Source organism: Nicotiana sylvestris, chromosome 4, assembly GCF_000393655.2.
Source record: "Nicotiana sylvestris chromosome 4, ASM39365v2, whole genome shotgun sequence".
NCBI classification, from domain to species: domain Eukaryota; kingdom Viridiplantae; phylum Streptophyta; class Magnoliopsida; order Solanales; family Solanaceae; genus Nicotiana; species Nicotiana sylvestris.
In genome coordinates, this window is record NC_091060.1 from 1785362 (window position 1) to 1802551 (window position 17190).

The following is a 17190-nucleotide window of genomic DNA, read 5'->3' on the forward strand; positions in this document are numbered from 1 at the left end:
TATAAGAGGTTATTTTCACGATTCGAACTCGTGGCCTCCTGATCACATGGCAGCAACGACTTTGTAAGTTACCCCAAGACTCATCTACCTCAAATATCACATAGTTAAAAAATAATTATATTTAGGAATGTTAGGGTCAGAAGAGGGAAGGACAAAAGTCACACAATGACAAATCATATTTTCAATTTCTGTCAGTTTCACACATCCCTACAACAGTTCCCAAACACACAAAAAACCCACAAATCAAACCAAAGCTACCCTCTTTACACAAAATTAAATCATGTCACAACAAATCAAGAAACACAAACTCAAATATACATTCACATCAAACCTTCAAATTCCATGAATGAAACAACAACAACCTCTTTTCCTCAACACAAATTCCAACACCACCCCACCACCCCCTTTACCACCCCCACAACAATGTCCACAACACAATCAGAAAAACAAGCACTTTTCATTACCTCACTTATAATTTTCTGGTACTCATCAAACATTGGTGTCCTCCTTTTAAACAAACTTTTACTTTCCAATTATGGTTTCTCTTTCCCAATTTTCTTAACTATGTGTCATATGTCAGCTTGTGCTGTTCTTAGTTATGTCTCAATTGTTTTCTTAAAGATTGTACCTTTTCAAAGGATTAAATCAAGATCTCAGTTTTTTAGAATTGCTACACTTAGTATTGTCTTTTGTGGGTCTGTAGTAGGTGGTAATATTTCTTTAAGATATTTACCTGTTTCTTTTAATCAAGCTGTGGGTGCTACAACACCATTTTTTACTGCATTGTTTGCTTATTTGATAACACTGAAGAGGGAAGCTTGGATTACTTATGGTTGTCTTGTTCCTGTGGTTGCTGGTGTTGTTATTGCAAGTGGGGTATGTTTATAAATTTAATATTTTTTACTTAAAGTTTGAATCTTTAATTTTGGATCAATTGTTAGTTTTTTTTTGTTAGTTTTGTGTTTTATTTGGTTTGATCTGTTCTTGATTTAAATTTTTGAAGAAAGAGAAATCTAATTATGAGCTTTTTGGGATCTTGAGAAATCTTTGGTTGTTTAACATTTAAAAAAAATTCTTTGAAGGTTAACTCTTGCTAGTGCAAATTTGTTAGATCTGAGAATTTGTAGCAGTAATAATGCTTATGATTACCCTACCCCTCCCTCGGGGTTGGGGTAAGGTATACGTACACACTACCCTCCCCAGACTCCACTTGTGGGATTTTACTGGGTTGTTGTTGTTGTTGTTGTCATCGTTCTTTGGAATGAGAATCTCGTTTGTTGTGAAATTCTATTCAATTGTCGTAAAGATTATGCTTTTTTGAACAAAATGTTACTTGGTTGAAGTTTGTATTGATGATATTCAAAGAAGCTGACTTGGAATCTATGTTGTTCGGATCCTTCAAAAATGCCACCAGGTGGTGTCGGATCCTCCAAAAGTTATTCATTTTTTGGAGAAACCGACACAGTAGAGCAGGATTGTTGGAGGATTCGAGCAACATAGCTTGTAATGACACTTTTGTTCTTGTTCATGGAATGTGAAAGTTAATAGTTAATAATATAGTCACAGTTGTGTAATGAATAGGCTATCATGAAAGTTAGTTGAGGCATCACGTCGAACATTTTTTCAACTGCTTTTATAATTTAAATTATTGGGAACTACATAAGATACCTCTTTATTAGCAATTTTAAGTGCATGATCAGTTTTTTCTGATGGAATGACAAGTATGTGGATTGATGACAGGGGAGCCTAGCTTCCACCTTTATGGATTCATCAATTGTATAGGTGCAACTGCTGCTAGAGCGTTTAAGTCCGTTCTTCAGGGCGTCCTTCTTTCCTCTGAAGGGTAAGTATTTTGTTTTCCTAAACATCTGCGCTGATGTTGCTCTTTTGGAATAGAATTACCAAGGATAAGAGACAGTATATGATGACAGGGTGCGCCGATTTCCTTCTGGTGTAGGTTTATGTCATTTCTTTGTTTCAGTACTGCATATTCTTTTGTGTTTTGGTTGGGCTTGGTGATAATACTGCAAATATAATTCAACATTTAAACAATCTTTCTTCTTCCAGCTTTTTCTACTTCTCTAATCTTTTGCTACTTCGTTGCTATTGTTTGTCTATTGTTTCATTTTCACTGCTCTTGAGCCGAGGGTCTTTCGGGAACAACCTCTCTACCTTTATAAGGTAGGGGTAAGGTTCGCATACACACACCTCCCCATACCCCACTGGTGGGATTTCACTGGGTTTGTTGTTATTGTTGTTGCTAGTCTTTTGCTACTTAGCTATTTCAAGTTTAGTCATTTTCTGTTCAATTCTGAATTTGTGAGTTGGCTAAGGATGGTATTCAAGAGAATAGAAAGTTTGGTATTTTGTATCTGATTAGAGATTGAGATTCTTCTTCTGCTCCAAAACTTTACCAGTCATCTATGAAGCGTTAAAATATTTAGGGCTCGTTTGGTACAAGGGATAAGGGATAATTAATCCCAGGATAAAATTTGAAATGAGTTAATCCCACGTTTGATTGGGATAAAATCATGGTATAACTAATCCCGGGATTGTAGTGTTTTAATCCCTATGGGAGGCCCTATAACTAATCTCGGGATAAATAATAATTATTAACTTGTTTCCCAACCAAACGACCCCATTAGGGCACCTTCCTTTGAGATGAATCTTCAAAAGCCTTTATGGTCTGAAGCAGTGTTAACCTAGGTTTACTTGATTAATAGGAATAGAATTAGCCATTTGACGTGTGTATTTGGTTGATGAAGTTATTATCTCATGCATTTGTTTCGCTGATACTTTGTACCAGCTCATTCCAACCTGCCTTCTCTTTACAGGGAAAAGTTGAACTCAATGAATCTGCTGCTTTACATGTCACCAATTGCCGTTCTAGTTTTATTGCCAGCAACACTCGTAATGGAGCCCAATGTGATAGATGTTACTACGACACTTGCAACAGAACATAGATACCTTGGCCTACTTATTTTGGTCAATTCGGCGATGGCATATGGAGCCAATTTGCTGAACTTTTTGGTGACAAAGCATACCAGTGCGTTGACACTCCAGGTAACTAAACATACCAGTGCATTTGATAGGGAGTATATAACAAAAAAAATCCGATTTTGCTCTATTTGAACAGTGTTCGTGGATTCAAATACAGCCTTGCCTGAACCTAGCTCTGCCCCTGTTGTTTAATTATCAAAAGATCCTTATGTATATTGTTAAATATGCAATAAAATGGAGTTTAATATTAGGTCACAACCAATTAATTTTCTGAAATAGTTCTAACACCAGATTCCTGGGGGTCTATCGGAAACAACCTCTCAACCTCAAGGTAGGGGTAAGGTCTGCGTACACACTACCCTCCCCAGACCCCACTCGTGGGATTATACTGTGTTTTTTGTTGTTGTTGTTGTTGTAGTTCTAACACGAGAAGTAAGTAATTTCTCCGAAATTATTCATGCAATTTTACATCAATATACACAGTAAATAGTGGTATCCATTGCTTTTGACTCTTCCTAAACATCTTCATACTCTGTCAACTTCTGTAGGTCCTAGGAAATGCAAAAGGCGCTGTGGCTGTTGTTATATCGATACTTCTTTTCCGAAATCCTGTAACTTTTATTGGAATTGCGGGCTATACTATGACTGTGATGGGGGTTGTTGCTTATGGAGAAGCCAAAAGAAGATACAAATGAGCTGACATTCGGTCTTTGTTTCTTCTCCAATGAAGCCCCATAGTTTTTGTTTCTAGAAGTTTAGAGACATCGTAGACTTAAAACAGATTCCACTGCAATGCTGTAGCGCGTAGACAGATAGGATATAGAAAAGGGGTTGGTAGTCAGGGGATTGTTCTCATTCATCAGCTGCAATCTTTACATCCAGATGTTAGGATGTATGGATTTGTATCAGACTCTTGATGTTATTACACTAAAGTAATCTAATGTCTTATTTGATATCTTTTTGCGGTTGTGCTATGTTAGTTGTCCATTTTTCTCAGTTTTCTGTTGATGATGAGATTGTTAGGCCTGCATTTATGCTTAAAGAATGTAAAGGAACTATAAAGATGCGTTTGAAACTTGGTGGATAATGGGTCCGCTCTTGTCTCTCTACCTTTCTCCACGTAAATACGAGGCTTTTGTTTGTGACAGCTCGCTCCTCTACCATTTTCCACTTAAATACCAGACCTTTTGTCTATGACAGCATTCAAATTTCAAACCCGTGACATGCACCTAATCTACATATCACATATTACACTCCAGCCACTAGACCAAAGCCCCGAGCCTATAAGACTCTTCTTGTTCCTAAAGTGAGTAACATTTTAGTTACAGTAACATCGCTTGGAGTAACATGTAATTCTACCACTTCTCTCTCACCAAATATTTCGTCAAAGGTTACTGTTTTCAGTTTCGTGGTCCAAACCTAGTACACTATAATTTTACTGACGAATGAACACATTTGGGCCTTATGCTTTAATTTGGTTTATAAATATATCCGTGAATTTATATAAGTAGGCGTTTGGCCATATGTTACAAACCTTTTTTACTTTATTTGGAATTTATGATGTTGGAGTTGTGTTTGGTTATACTTTATGCAAAGGAGAAAAGAGAGCACTTTATTTGGAATTTATGAAGATGGAACTGAAAAACAGTTTTGGAGAACTTCAAATTTGGAATCCCACTCCAAGTTGAATTTGAAAATTTTATAACCAAACACCGATTGTGAAATAAAGTGAAAAATTATTCCGGAAAAGAGTGAATAAAATTCATGGCCAAACAGCTTCTAAATTTGGACATTCAATAAATCGGTTGGATAGACTATCATATAAATTATTGGGAAAATCTTAGTGAAGAAGTCGAGACCTAGCAACACAAGTAAATATAAATAAATGTCGTGAATGACTGGGATGACAAACAAATTCCATGAGTGGATGAATTTAGACGAAGAGAATAGAGAACCTTCGCTTAAGAGAATTTTACCACCTTAGTGGGCCTGCTCGATGCAAATCATATTAGTGGGACCAGTGAACTTCGGGTACTGAATGGTTCAACCAAAAACAACCATCACTAGATAAACGAATGAAATGCATTAAAAAAATAAATGAATCTCAAGGGAAATAACAAAGCAATGTATTAGAGAAAGCTTGGGATGAACAAATAGACAAGAAGGCAAACAAATGTTAAATCCGAGTGAGAATTTGTCAAAACATAACAGTGGATCAAGCAGGAAATTACTCCTCTCATTTCAATTGTTTCAACCTATAAACACTTCCAGAGCAATACGTGACCAACGTGAGTGCAAAGTTTCAAAATCTGGCCTTCTCATGAATATTTTCTTCACAAACCAAAAAGAAAGAAAAGTAGCTTTTCCATCAAACAAGTAATGAATTCCCAACTACTCAAGCACCTGTGCACAAAAAGAGACGAGAATCGACCAAGAACTTTCAAGTGGAACTTGGAGGTTAGAAGGTAAATTTAGCTGTTTTATGTCTTTATTTTGTATTTCTTTCCATTTGTTTTGTTTTCGTACTCACCTCAAAGGCTCAAACAGACCTAGTAGCATCCGAAGTTCGACCAAGCAAACCATATATCTCTTATGCATTTGATTACCACACTCCTAGGCAAGTTCTGGACCACTTGGTAGCAGATCATAGCCGTCATGGTGCTTAGAAGTCTCCTTTTCGACAGGGATCAACTTCAAAATAATAGCAACGATCAAGCTTGCAGCACCAATCAAGACACTGATCAGCCATAGTTGCCAGCTAAGTGGTGTAGTGCTGGCAAAAGTGCCTAAGAACTCGACGATGATAACTTGGAAAACAACTGTAGCAACCATGACTCCTAAGAAAATCCAGCTGCTAAAAATGCCACGGAAAATGTTTATCTTCTGCATATCACGACTGTTTATTTCGTTGAACACCTGTACGGAACCAACCAAGAGTCAGCAGGTTAGTGAAGGTCCTTCCGTATGAGAATGCAAATCCACTTTTCAATAGAATTTGGTATCTTCTATATCGGGTTTTCGTTATACTAGTACAGAGCACTAAAGAATGAACTGAAAAGGACTGCTGCTGGTATATAGATACAGTGCTCATGATAAAAGCTGGCTTGATAGAATAAATAACTGAATATAAAATACATACCTGACAAAACACAAAGGTGTTAAAAATGAAGGTATTCTGGATTTTTGTAGCATCTGAACCTTCAAGTCTCAAAATCTGCTTTCCGGCAAAGTTGAAGGTTAAGAGTATAGCCAGCTGGTAGATACTGTGTCCTATTATGTTTCTCCACATTGTCTTTGTAATGAAACTCACATCCCTTCCAACAGGAGGCCGACTCATTAGTCCATCATGGGGTGGTTCAGTGGCCAGTGCCAATGCACCTAAAGTATCCATGATAAGGTTGACCCAAAGCAGCTGAACAGCAGTGAGAGGAGCAGATCCTGAAAGTGTTTGCAGCAGAGAAGTATTCAGATACTATTTCCTTTTTATTCTGTCCCAAAAAGAATGATACCTATTTATATTTAAAACAATTTAACTTTAAGCTTCCCATTTTATTCTTAATGAGATGATTTATAATCACACAAATACCAATGACTTGTTTCAAACCATAAGTTTAAAAAATCTTTCTTTATTTCTAAAATTCCGTGCCCGATCTCTCTCTCTCTCTCCCCCTTCCTCCCTCTCCGAGAGTGTGAGTTTTGATTCTTTAATACACAGATCGCAATAAAAAAATTGAATGAACTCAATCAAAGCAATGAATACCTGAGGCGCATGCAGAAATAAAATTGATCATCAGAGCCACAACATTGACAGTCAACTGAAATTGCACGAATTTTTGAATGTTTATATATACAGAACGGCCCCATTTAGCCACATTCACAATTGTCCTGAAGTTGTCATCAAGCACTATAATATCAGCACTTTCTTTTGCAACCTGATAATGTCATTTGAAAATAGTGAAGATCAGAAACAGCTTTAAAGTTTCAATATCTACCAAGTACTAATCTAGGTAAGATCTAACAAACAACCACAATAAACCACTTGGATAGTTCATGCTGGAGCTGAATGGATATTTGTATTACAGACATGTGACACTTTTTCAGGAGAAACAAAAATGCAAAAATGCATACGGACGGTTTGTAGAATTCCCCTAGCAAATGTCGACCATACACAGGAAAAAACAAGTTCTACTTATGTGTTGGGAGTTAATGAGTTCTAGGTGATCAATTAAATTCTTAAGCTTACTATTTTGGTGAGATGATATTGAAAAGAAAGATGAAAAGGAATATTCAAGCAGGGAACTTCAAGCATCGATGAGATAGTTAATATCATAGATATTAAAAATATAGAATATAAAGAAGACTGCAATTGGTAAGAGCATTTAAGCATGCTTATGCCCCATATATGAGAAGTGAAGGCAAAAACTTTCAAACTGGAGCATGCAACAGGAAAATGGTATATATGACCATATCAACCCAGAGCAGGAGCATATTTACAAACCTCTGTTCCTGCTATACCCATGGCCAGTCCAATATCTGACTCATGCAGAGCAGGGGCATCATTTGTGCCATCACCAGTAACTGCGACAACTTCTCTAAACATGCCTCTTAAATTCTTTACCAGCACATGCTTGTCTGTAGGGGATGATCGAGCCATAACCTACATACAATATATAAAGCACATTTTTAGCAAACTGTATTCAAAGAGAAGGATCTACAAGGATAAAATAACGCAATGAAAAACATACCTGAATTCTAGGAAGTATTTGTCTCATTTCATCAGGACTTTTGTTGCGAAATTCTGGGCCTTCAATGGCCAAACCATCGGCAGTTAGTATACCACATTCTTTAGCAATGGCTATAGCCGTATTAATATTGTCCCCTGTGACCATCCTTACAGTAATTCCAGCAGCTAAACAAGTTTTAACCGCCTCTTTAACCCCAGGGCGAACTGGATCTTTGATTCCAACGACTGCAACCAATGTGTAGCCATGATCGGGGATATTATTTTCTTGATAACCATCTTCAATATCCTTGAACGCCAAGCAAAGAGTACGCAAGGCTTCATCAGCAAATTCCTTAATGACATCCATGATGTTTGTAACCTGTTCTTCTGACATATCAACAATTTCACCATTGGAATCAATAAACCTGTCACACATTTTCAAAACTATCTCAGATGCACCCTTGCAGAACGCACGGGTGTTGCCGTCAGGAAGAGCAACAAGCACTGACATTCTTTTCTTTGCTGAATTGAAAGGTTCAACCTTCAGCATATTACAATCCCTTTTTTTATCATCAATATCACCAAGAAGTAATCCGTATTCCAATATTGCAGATTCTGTGGGTGTACCCAGAACAGATTTCTTTCCATCCTTGCCTTTAACCACCTCAGCTCCTGTATTATGAAATATTGCCTGCAAAAGAAAGTCCAGTGCACTTTCTGATATGTCCGTTATTGCATCTCCACCTGTATCATTTTCTACCTTTTTAGCCTTTCCGCAAATCCATATTTTATTTACTACCATATGGTTTGTTGTTAGTGTTCCTGTCTTATCCGTGCAGATGCAAGATGCTGAACCCATTGTCTCACAAGCAGAAAGATGCCTCACTAACGCTTTATTGTCCATTAACTTTTTCATTGCAAATGCAAGGCTCAATGTGACAGCCAGAGGTAGTCCTTCAGGAACTGCAACAACAATTATAGTTACAGCAGTGGCAAAGTAATTTAGAAGAGTTAATGCATCACTGGACGACCATTCGGTGAATTGATGGTGATTTGCTTTATCCACCAGAAATCTGACTATTAACACAAGAAATGTCACCACAGCAAACCCCAGCCCTATCTTTCCAATAATAGTGGCAACACCATTCAGCTTAACTTGCAGAGGAGTCTCATCTTCTCCTCCCTCGCTAAGAGTTTCCATAAGCTTACCCCATTCAGTTCTCATACCAACAGTGGTCACTAACATCTTAGCTGAACCATCTTGTACTTTAGTTCCTGATAAAAGAAAAGGTCTTTTTTCATATATGCTTACTGGTACACTCTCACCAGACAAGCTCGATTGATCAATTAGCAAACTATATCCTGATATGAATATTCCATCAGCCGGAACAAGATCTCCAATAGATAAGTGAACTACATCACCAACCACCAAGTCATAAATGGAAACCTTCTGCCTTGATCCATCTCTTGTGACCTGGATGGATATCTTTTTCTTCTCCTTATCCAAATCCCTGAACTGCAACGACTGCCTATAGTCACTAACTGCAGTAACAAAGACTACCAAGAATATGCTGAGTAGAATTCCTAAACCATCATATGTTCCTTTTGGCCAACCTTCAGTAGCAAGTCCGACGCCAATGGAAACAACAGCACAAACTATCAGGATGACGAGAGTTAAATCATGCAGAGCCTCCCACACAAATGTCCAAAAACTTCTAAAAGGTTTCTCAGTGAATTTGTTTGATCCATATATATTTTGTCTCATAGGTACATCACTAGATTTGACTCCTTCGTTTGATGAGACTTTCAATTTACCTGCAAGCCCTTCGACACCTCCAAGTTTATTTAAGGTTTTTATATCATAGGAACCAACTATAGATGCAAGTTTATCAGGGTTAATTCCAAAACCAGCATTTCGAGCTCCTTCTGGCAAGTCTTTTGCCAGTTCAGCCCCTATATCTTCTCTGACCTGGTCAGAAGGCCTACCATGATCACCAGCTGTAAAAGAATAGAAGTGAAATGAGAAAAAGCAGAAAGAAACTTGCAGAGCTACATGTTTTAATGAGTTAAAAGATAAACTCAAGATCTGAGCAAATTGTACCATCAATGAACTTGAGTGCTGCCATATAAGCCATGAAACCAACTCGAATCTTTTCCTGGAAATTGCATGTGGTAAAATGTAGCTTGCTCAGAATACAAGATTAGAGAAGTTATATCAGTCACCAACACAGTCCTCCATAGTATGGTTAACAAAATCAATTACCAATCCAACGCTTTCCAGTTATATCATTAGTTCCATGATGAGACAACATAGTTTTGTCACAAGATTGCGCTGATTAGGGAACTCAACTATAGTATTTGAACATCAAAATGATTCAGGTTCTCAGTAAAATGATACAACAATCATTCTTAGTGTCATAGGATATGGATGATGCCAAGAATCAACTGCTTTTATTTAACAAAAGTAGTGTTTTCCACATGACCATTATATATTTTTTTCAATATCAAGTGACAATTAGACATTAACATGTAACACTTAGTGACTAGAAACTAATGCTTTTTGAAGTGACAGATCAAAAGGATAAACTTCCAAATAACTATAGCAGGCTGATTGTTGAAGAATTGCACATAACAAGGTCATAGTATGGGTGAGGGCAGAGGCGGATTTCAGATTTGAATTTTATGAGACCAGGATGTCACTAAACCCACTGACCTTTTGAGTTGCTGATTTGAAATTTAATATTTGTACTTGTTTAGTTGATTTCTTAACACATATATAAGGTTTGAGTCAAAACTACTAGTTCAACTGAACCCGTAGCTTCTATTATGCATCTGCCCTGGATGAGGTAAGAAAAACATCATCGTTCAGTGAGCACTGTCTGAGGGATCCGGCTGTTGCCAGCATAGGAGTATCTCAAAAAACTGAAGCAGCAAATTACATGGAATAAACCAGCAATACATGCAAATCAGCAATTAGATTGAACAAATATTTTTCTTTCTCTTTCAAATCTTTGCATGTCAAGAAACCCTTTTTGCAGTGTTATGATGATTATGCATTACGGTGATGAGCATACTTATTTGATTTTCCTTTGTTTGTAGAGACGTCTCAACCCTGTTATTTTTTTCAAGTTTTCTGTCTTCTTGCAGCTTGCAGGATGGCATAGTTGCTTTGAATGCAATAGTTTTGTATAATTTAAACAAAAAGGAACAAATGTTACTAATAGATATAACATGTAGTTTGTTGAGCAATTTGTTCAAAGCATAAAGCATTCACATGTCAGCTACTGTGTATTTTTTTGTACGTGACTGTCCATGATGTCTTAACCCACTTTTAGTTTCCTGTTTCTCTTCTCTTTTCTTTTCTTATGTACTATATTTTATGACCCAGGTGTTCGGACCAGCTTCCGCACAACTCGGCTATCTTACAGATATTTGGTGTCTTCCACAGGTACGGGTAACTCTACCCACCAAAACTCACACAAATGAAAACCAATGACCCAGTGATTTTTATCTCCATTGAGATTTGGACCTGCCCACCTTAACAGATGACCTTTTTCCTGAGACATTTATTTTATTTAATAAAGATAAACCCAAAGACTTTTCTAGGTATCATGTGATTAGATGGTCGAGAAGTAAAATATTCCAGGAAAGGAATATGGGATGGTATACGTGAAAGAATACAATTTACAGCCACAGAATACTAATTAATTATCTTTTCTTTGTCAAAAAATTACAGTTACAGACAAGAATAACAAAAGTGGGAATATTTTATTAAGAGAAATACGAGTAAGTGGGAATTGATGTTCCATGTGGCAACCGAAGGTTAGGGAAAACAAACGAAACACTTCTTGGTGGGACAAACAAAAAACTGCAGATCGGGCCAGACTGCCGACAAAAACTCAGAAGATATTTTTCTTCTGGTCACACATCTCTTTCTGTACTTGTATGTACTATCCAATGTCAATGTCACAAGGAAGTTTCAAGGAAATTTCGCTGCTGACTACGTGTTTATTAGCTAGATTTGGCCCTTTTGGCACTACCTAAACAACCATATATTCCGTACTGTATTCCTAATTTCTAAAATCCTAAAACCCGTTATTCAGAACCCAAAACATCACTAAAATGTTCTTTAAGTCCAGGAGAAAGCTCCTTATAATATAATTTAAGCATGTGTTTGTGCACGTAAAAACAAACTTCTTTTGAGCACTATCCGAGATGAGGTATGGTCTGTTATCTCCATGCAAATTGATGCCTGGAAAGAGCAATTTCCACTGCCACTCCTATGATGCTAGAAGAAATGTCAATGTCAGATGGAAGTTTCAAGGAAATTTCGCTGCTGACTAAATGTTTAGTAGCTAGACTTTTGACTTTTTTGGCACTACATGAACTACATCATATTTGATGTTGTCCCAAAAAAAATAATACTTTTATATAAAAACAATTTAACTATAAACTTATTATTTATCCTTAGTGAAACGACTTATCACCACATAAAATTATTACTATAAATTATTTTAGATCACAAATTTTTTTTTAAAAAAATCTTTCTTAAACTCATACCAAGGTAAATTTCATATAAAATGGGATGAAGGAAGTAATAAGCATCTGGTAGTGCACATAAGAACAGACTTCAAGTTAAATTTCATATAAAATGAGACGAAGGGAGTAATAAGCATGTGGCAGTGTACGTAAGAACAGACTTCTTTTGTACTCATCTACTCAGCAGATGAGCTCTACTGCTCTTCCAGAGATGAGATATGGACTTCTTTCTCCATGCAAATTGAAGTCTACATAGAGGAAAAGAGCACATTGTGCGGCAACTACTGCAGTCTTGTGAAGTCCAATTTTGAAAGTTGAAATTACCATACTCACCATACAATTAACAGTGGCTTTGTATTTCTTCAGAAATGCGGCAGACCATAAGTTTTTTTTGTATGTTTAGAAATGGGGCAGACCATAAGTATGATTAAGAAGGCAGCTAAAAGAACTCAAATTCTTATAACGTTTTAGGCACAGAATTAACACAACCATTTATAAGTACGTAAGAATTAATCAAGCTAATTTAATGACAATGACGTTAAACAATGTTTGACAACACACTTTAATGGGGAAACAAAGCATGTGTCCTAAAGGCAAAACAATCTAGGTAAATATGACCCCCCCCCCCCCCCAAAAAGATAAATACCAGGCTTCAATCTCCATGTAAATATTAAGTTCAATAATCTAACTTCCCGCTAAACATAGATTTGGGTTATTTTAAAAAATATATATTATTTGTTCATAGAATTTGATTAGTTTCCAAAAAACATTTAAAGAAAAAATTTAAGTTTCCAAGTGAACATTTTTCTTCCACTCACAAAACTTTAATATTATTTTAAGTAAAATGCATGTCCAAACACAACTTCAAGTTCCAAAAATTATTTTTCAATACAACCTAAAAAACTTTTTTTTTAAAAGTTTTAACTAAATCTATATCTAAAGGATGGCAAAGTGATAAATTCCTCGAACTTTTATCACTTAAATTAAGCTACGAGGCAAATATGGAAGAACCCATTTTATCCTCAACAGAACATATTATGCTGGCAAGTTACCTAAAACCCAAACCCAAAGGAGGGCTCCAATAAAAAGGGAATAAGTGCATCTCTCTTCACTGAACTACCGTGATTATAAATTTTTATGTGGTCCCCATAAACCACCAATGCATTATCCAATTGTTAGGCAGCCCACAACACCAAAACAGTACCCTACACCGGTAGATATAGATAATTATAATAACGTAAGGCTACGGTCAGTTATTTTGCCTCTAGAATTTAGAGCACAAATGACTAGGGCCTCATTTCCTCCAAAAAGTCATAGCATTTAGCAGTAGCAGCAGGAAATTAGTCCCCATTAATAAAGTCTTACTAGTTTGTCAATAAAAAATTACTCCCCTCGGTTCAGTTTTACGTGTCTACAGTATCAAAAATATATTCTCACTTTTATTTATTCATTTTAGCAAATTAAGAGCAAATTAAGAGAAAGATAATTTTTTTAATCTTGGTTTACCCTTATTATTAATTACTTATTTTCAAAATTATTTCCCAAGACTATTTGAAATGCTATAATTATTAGGGGTTATATGGTAAAATATATACTACAATCAAACTTATCTATAAAAGCCTCATTCGTTCCAGAATTTTTTTTGAATATTATAGCAAAGCGTTATTTTAGAAAATATATAAAAAAAATATCATGAAAATTTGCTCCATAAAAATTTTATAGTAAATGATTGTCTGACTATATAATTATTATTTTTTAAGGGACTTAAAATTTTTCAAAGAGTACAAGTAAAAGTGAACAGACGGAGTACTAAATATAGTGTTTGACTTGCTGATCAACGGATAGTTCCATCATAAAGCTAGAATATATTTATAATAAATCATTACTAACGGAAAATTTTAAAAAAATTGTTGTTGTTGTTGCATTAATTAAGAAAATTAAATATAAACTAATTCATTTGTCTAACCAGATCTGGTTTCTAACTGACACAAATGTTTTCTATAAAATTCTCATATTCATTTTTGTATATAACATTCATTTAATTGTTTGTAAATTTTAATAGATATACTTTTTAAAGAAATTATAAAGAATATTGGAAAAAGTTTACATCTTTCAGTCCCTCATGAAAGATCCAAGTTTTTGTCTCTATTTATTTGAACAACATGGTCCTCCATATTAAAAGTAATTTGCTCGCAAGTGGAAATAGTCCAGCGAAGAATCCCAAAAAGAAAAATGACCAAGAATTTTCTAACTTATCGTGTCCGAAAAGTCAAACGAGAATATGTCACTGTAGTAGGAAATATAATAATAAAAATCAAATATGGAAAGTGCTGAAGCACTACTAATGGTGGATTTCATATGATCTTTTACCATATATACACTCTCATTTCATATATTGTTGAAAAACGAAACTTTTTGACAAATTAAGTTTTATGCGATGATCGCGTAGAAAATTTTTACACAATCACATCACTTTATAGATAATTGCAAGTAATTTTATTTAATAAAACTTAAAATAAATATTATTAAATAACTTAATATAACAGGTTTTTTACACTGATTGTATGAAAAATTCATAATGAAATCAGATTGTATATAACGATAAATCCAAAAAAAAAAGCGGATCTGTGATAAATTTTCTGTGGTTGAAAATATTGTAAAATATTTTGGATATGTAAAGGATGAGATTTACAGAGCATGAGAAATGTTAACATTTCCACAACAATTTTCGGTGTTTTCCATCAATGTACATGTATTTTGGCACAAGGTACCATTATTATGAAGTATTACTCATTTATCATGTATTAACGTTCTAGCTAGAATATCTAATAGTCTATTTATTTAGACGTTAAAAACACAAAGAAAAATTCAAAAGGAAACGAGATTTCAAAGCCGAAAAATCTTCGCCGGTCCAAAAAAAGATTAGTAGAAAGTTTCAAAAAAGGTAAATCTTCTACACAGATCATTATTGAGCTCATTCCGCCTTATTTCTCGGAAAACAAAACAAAAAGAGATGATCTGTCTCCATCTCTACCAATGAAATGTACAACTATTCAAGCATATTGTACCAAACTGATAAAGCACGCTATAACAAATTCACCATTAGCAGCAGAGGATCTAAAGTATCCATAAACATTTCCGATGTTCTTCCCAGTAATGCAAAGGTATTTCGCTATAAAATATCTAAAAAATATATCTCGATTTCGGATTTCAAAATCAGTTCTATAAAGTTTTTCAAAAAGTATGTAAATCTTCTCCAGTTATCATATTGGAACTCGAACTCATTTTCCGGCTTATTTTCGATTCAGAATGAAATATACAAGTATCAAAGCGCATTGTACCGCACTTATGGAGCATCATATTCTAATGATTCACAGTTACAGGATTTCCAGAGAATTTTCAATGTTCTTTGATTAAAGTACCAAACAAATTAAGTATGTATTTCCTGTTCTAACAACAATCTCTAATCATCTATTTAGCAGTAAAAAAAACAACAAAAACGACATTTGAAAATCCTAAAAAATTCTTCTCGTTAAAAAAAAAAACTTAAAAATATATCGAAAAATTACTGAATCTTCTTCACTATACTCTACCTTTTCCTGCGACTTATTTTCATGATATTTTCACGGAAAGCATGAAAACAAAAGAAAAAAGGAAATGAAAACGTACTCTGGTTTTCTCCATGAGCTCTTTAGCTTCTTCACGTTTTTCGAGATTCGGAGCATATCGGAACCGACGCCGGCGATTCTTAACGAGAGAAACAGCATCTCTCCACCTCCTCTGAGCTGCTTCCGACGGATATTTCGCCGGCAAATCAAACGCCTCCGGCTCCAACAGCGACATCGCAAATGTTTATATAACCGTAGATTCGTAGATCAAATGGATACGTAAATAGGTATGTATATATATACAGTAAGAGAAAAATGTAAAAGCCGGAGATTTATAAAAAGAAGCAGAAAAAAGGAAAATATTATTTGGGGTTTTATTGGACTATTTAATTTTAGAGAGAGAATAAAATTGTAACGGGGATTGGTTATGAGCTTTTTCTTTATTATTTTTTTTTCTATAAATAGAAGACGCGTTGATTTAGGACAAATTTGTTTAAGTAGTCCCTTTAGTCTGGTTATATTGCTAGTTTGACCATACCTTTTTTGACTCCTCTCTAAAAGTCAAAACAGGAGATATGACTAGGGCTGTTCATTCGGATCGGATATCCGAAATCCGAATCGATCCATTCAATTTTGAATTTCGGATTTCGGATTGGATCGGATTTCGGATTATGTTTATTAAAATTTCGGATTTCGGATCGGATTTCGGATTGGTATATTTTAATCCAATTCAATCCAAATCCGAAATTATTAGGACATGTATAAATACTTCACTTTAATTTACATCAACCTCCAAGTTATTACCTTTACAATTGTTAGATTTAGCTATATTGGCACCATAGTACTCTCATAATTGCATAAACATGAATTTTTCTTAATGAATTGCCTCTTTTACAAAGAAAATATACATATTAGTTTAACTTTGAGGCATAATAATATGATCTGATATCCGATCCGATCCAAACTTTAAAATCCGATCCGATCCGATATAATTCGGATCGGATTCGGATTGCATTTTCTATAATCCGAAATCCGAAATTCGAATCCGAAATATGCTAAATCCGATCTGATCCGATCCGTGCACAGCCCTAGATATGACTACACACAAAAATCCTAGTTTTATAGAAATTTAAGCAATTTTTTTTAAGCGCAGTACGGTGCGCTAAGCTACCGCTATGCGCAGTTCAAGGAAAGGTATAATCACAAGGGTTTATTGTACGCAGTATTACCCTGCGTTTTTGCAAGAGCTTGTTTTCACGACTTGATCCAGTGACCTTGGTCACGTGGCAACAACTTTACCAGTTAAGCTATATATATATT

General features: G+C 35.3%; 2 protein-coding genes across 2 annotated transcripts; one reads left to right on the forward strand and one right to left on the reverse strand.

Moving 5' to 3' along the window:
* The first annotated feature begins 219 nt into the window (after positions 1-219).
* On the forward strand, positions 220-3950 carry LOC104246772 (UDP-URONIC ACID TRANSPORTER 1-like). The gene is made up of 4 exons (XM_009802652.2): positions 220-880; positions 1723-1843; positions 2835-3063; positions 3549-3950. Exons 1-4 carry the CDS (start codon positions 343-345, stop codon positions 3693-3695), a joined length of 1035 nt encoding a protein of 344 aa, XP_009800954.1. The 5' UTR covers positions 220-342; the 3' UTR covers positions 3696-3950.
* A 1154-nt stretch (positions 3951-5104) lies between these two features.
* Positions 5105-16283, reverse strand: LOC104246771 (putative calcium-transporting ATPase 11, plasma membrane-type). Its single transcript, XM_009802651.2, has 7 exons — positions 15932-16283; positions 9825-9879; positions 7746-9721; positions 7499-7657; positions 6761-6932; positions 6140-6438; positions 5105-5916 (listed from the first exon to the last, which is right to left on the reverse strand). The coding sequence occupies exons 1-7, from the start codon at positions 16103-16105 to the stop codon at positions 5614-5616; spliced, it is 3138 nt and encodes a 1045-aa protein (XP_009800953.1). The 5' UTR covers positions 16106-16283; the 3' UTR covers positions 5105-5613.
* Positions 16284-17190: the final 907 nt, after the last annotated feature.

Bases quoted from the DNA above. Each gene is read 5' to 3' on its own strand.
- LOC104246772 (XM_009802652.2), top strand. From the start codon at position 343: ATGAATGAAACAACAACAACCTCTTTTCCTCAACACAAATTCCAACAC. The intron at 1,844-2,834 runs GTAAGTATTTTG...TTCTCTTTACAG, and splicing joins GTCCTTCTTTCCTCTGAAGG to GGAAAAGTTGAACTCAATGA. The intron at 3,064-3,548 runs GTAACTAAACAT...CAACTTCTGTAG, and splicing joins CCAGTGCGTTGACACTCCAG to GTCCTAGGAAATGCAAAAGG.
- LOC104246771 (XM_009802651.2), bottom strand. From the start codon at position 16,105: ATGTCGCTGTTGGAGCCGGAGGCGTTTGATTTGCCGGCGAAATATCCG. The intron at 9,880-15,931 runs GTACGTTTTCAT...TGCAATTTCCAG, and splicing joins AGCTCATGGAGAAAACCAGA to GAAAAGATTCGAGTTGGTTT. The intron at 6,933-7,498 runs GTTTGTAAATAT...TGACATTATCAG, and splicing joins TGGGTATAGCAGGAACAGAG to GTTGCAAAAGAAAGTGCTGA.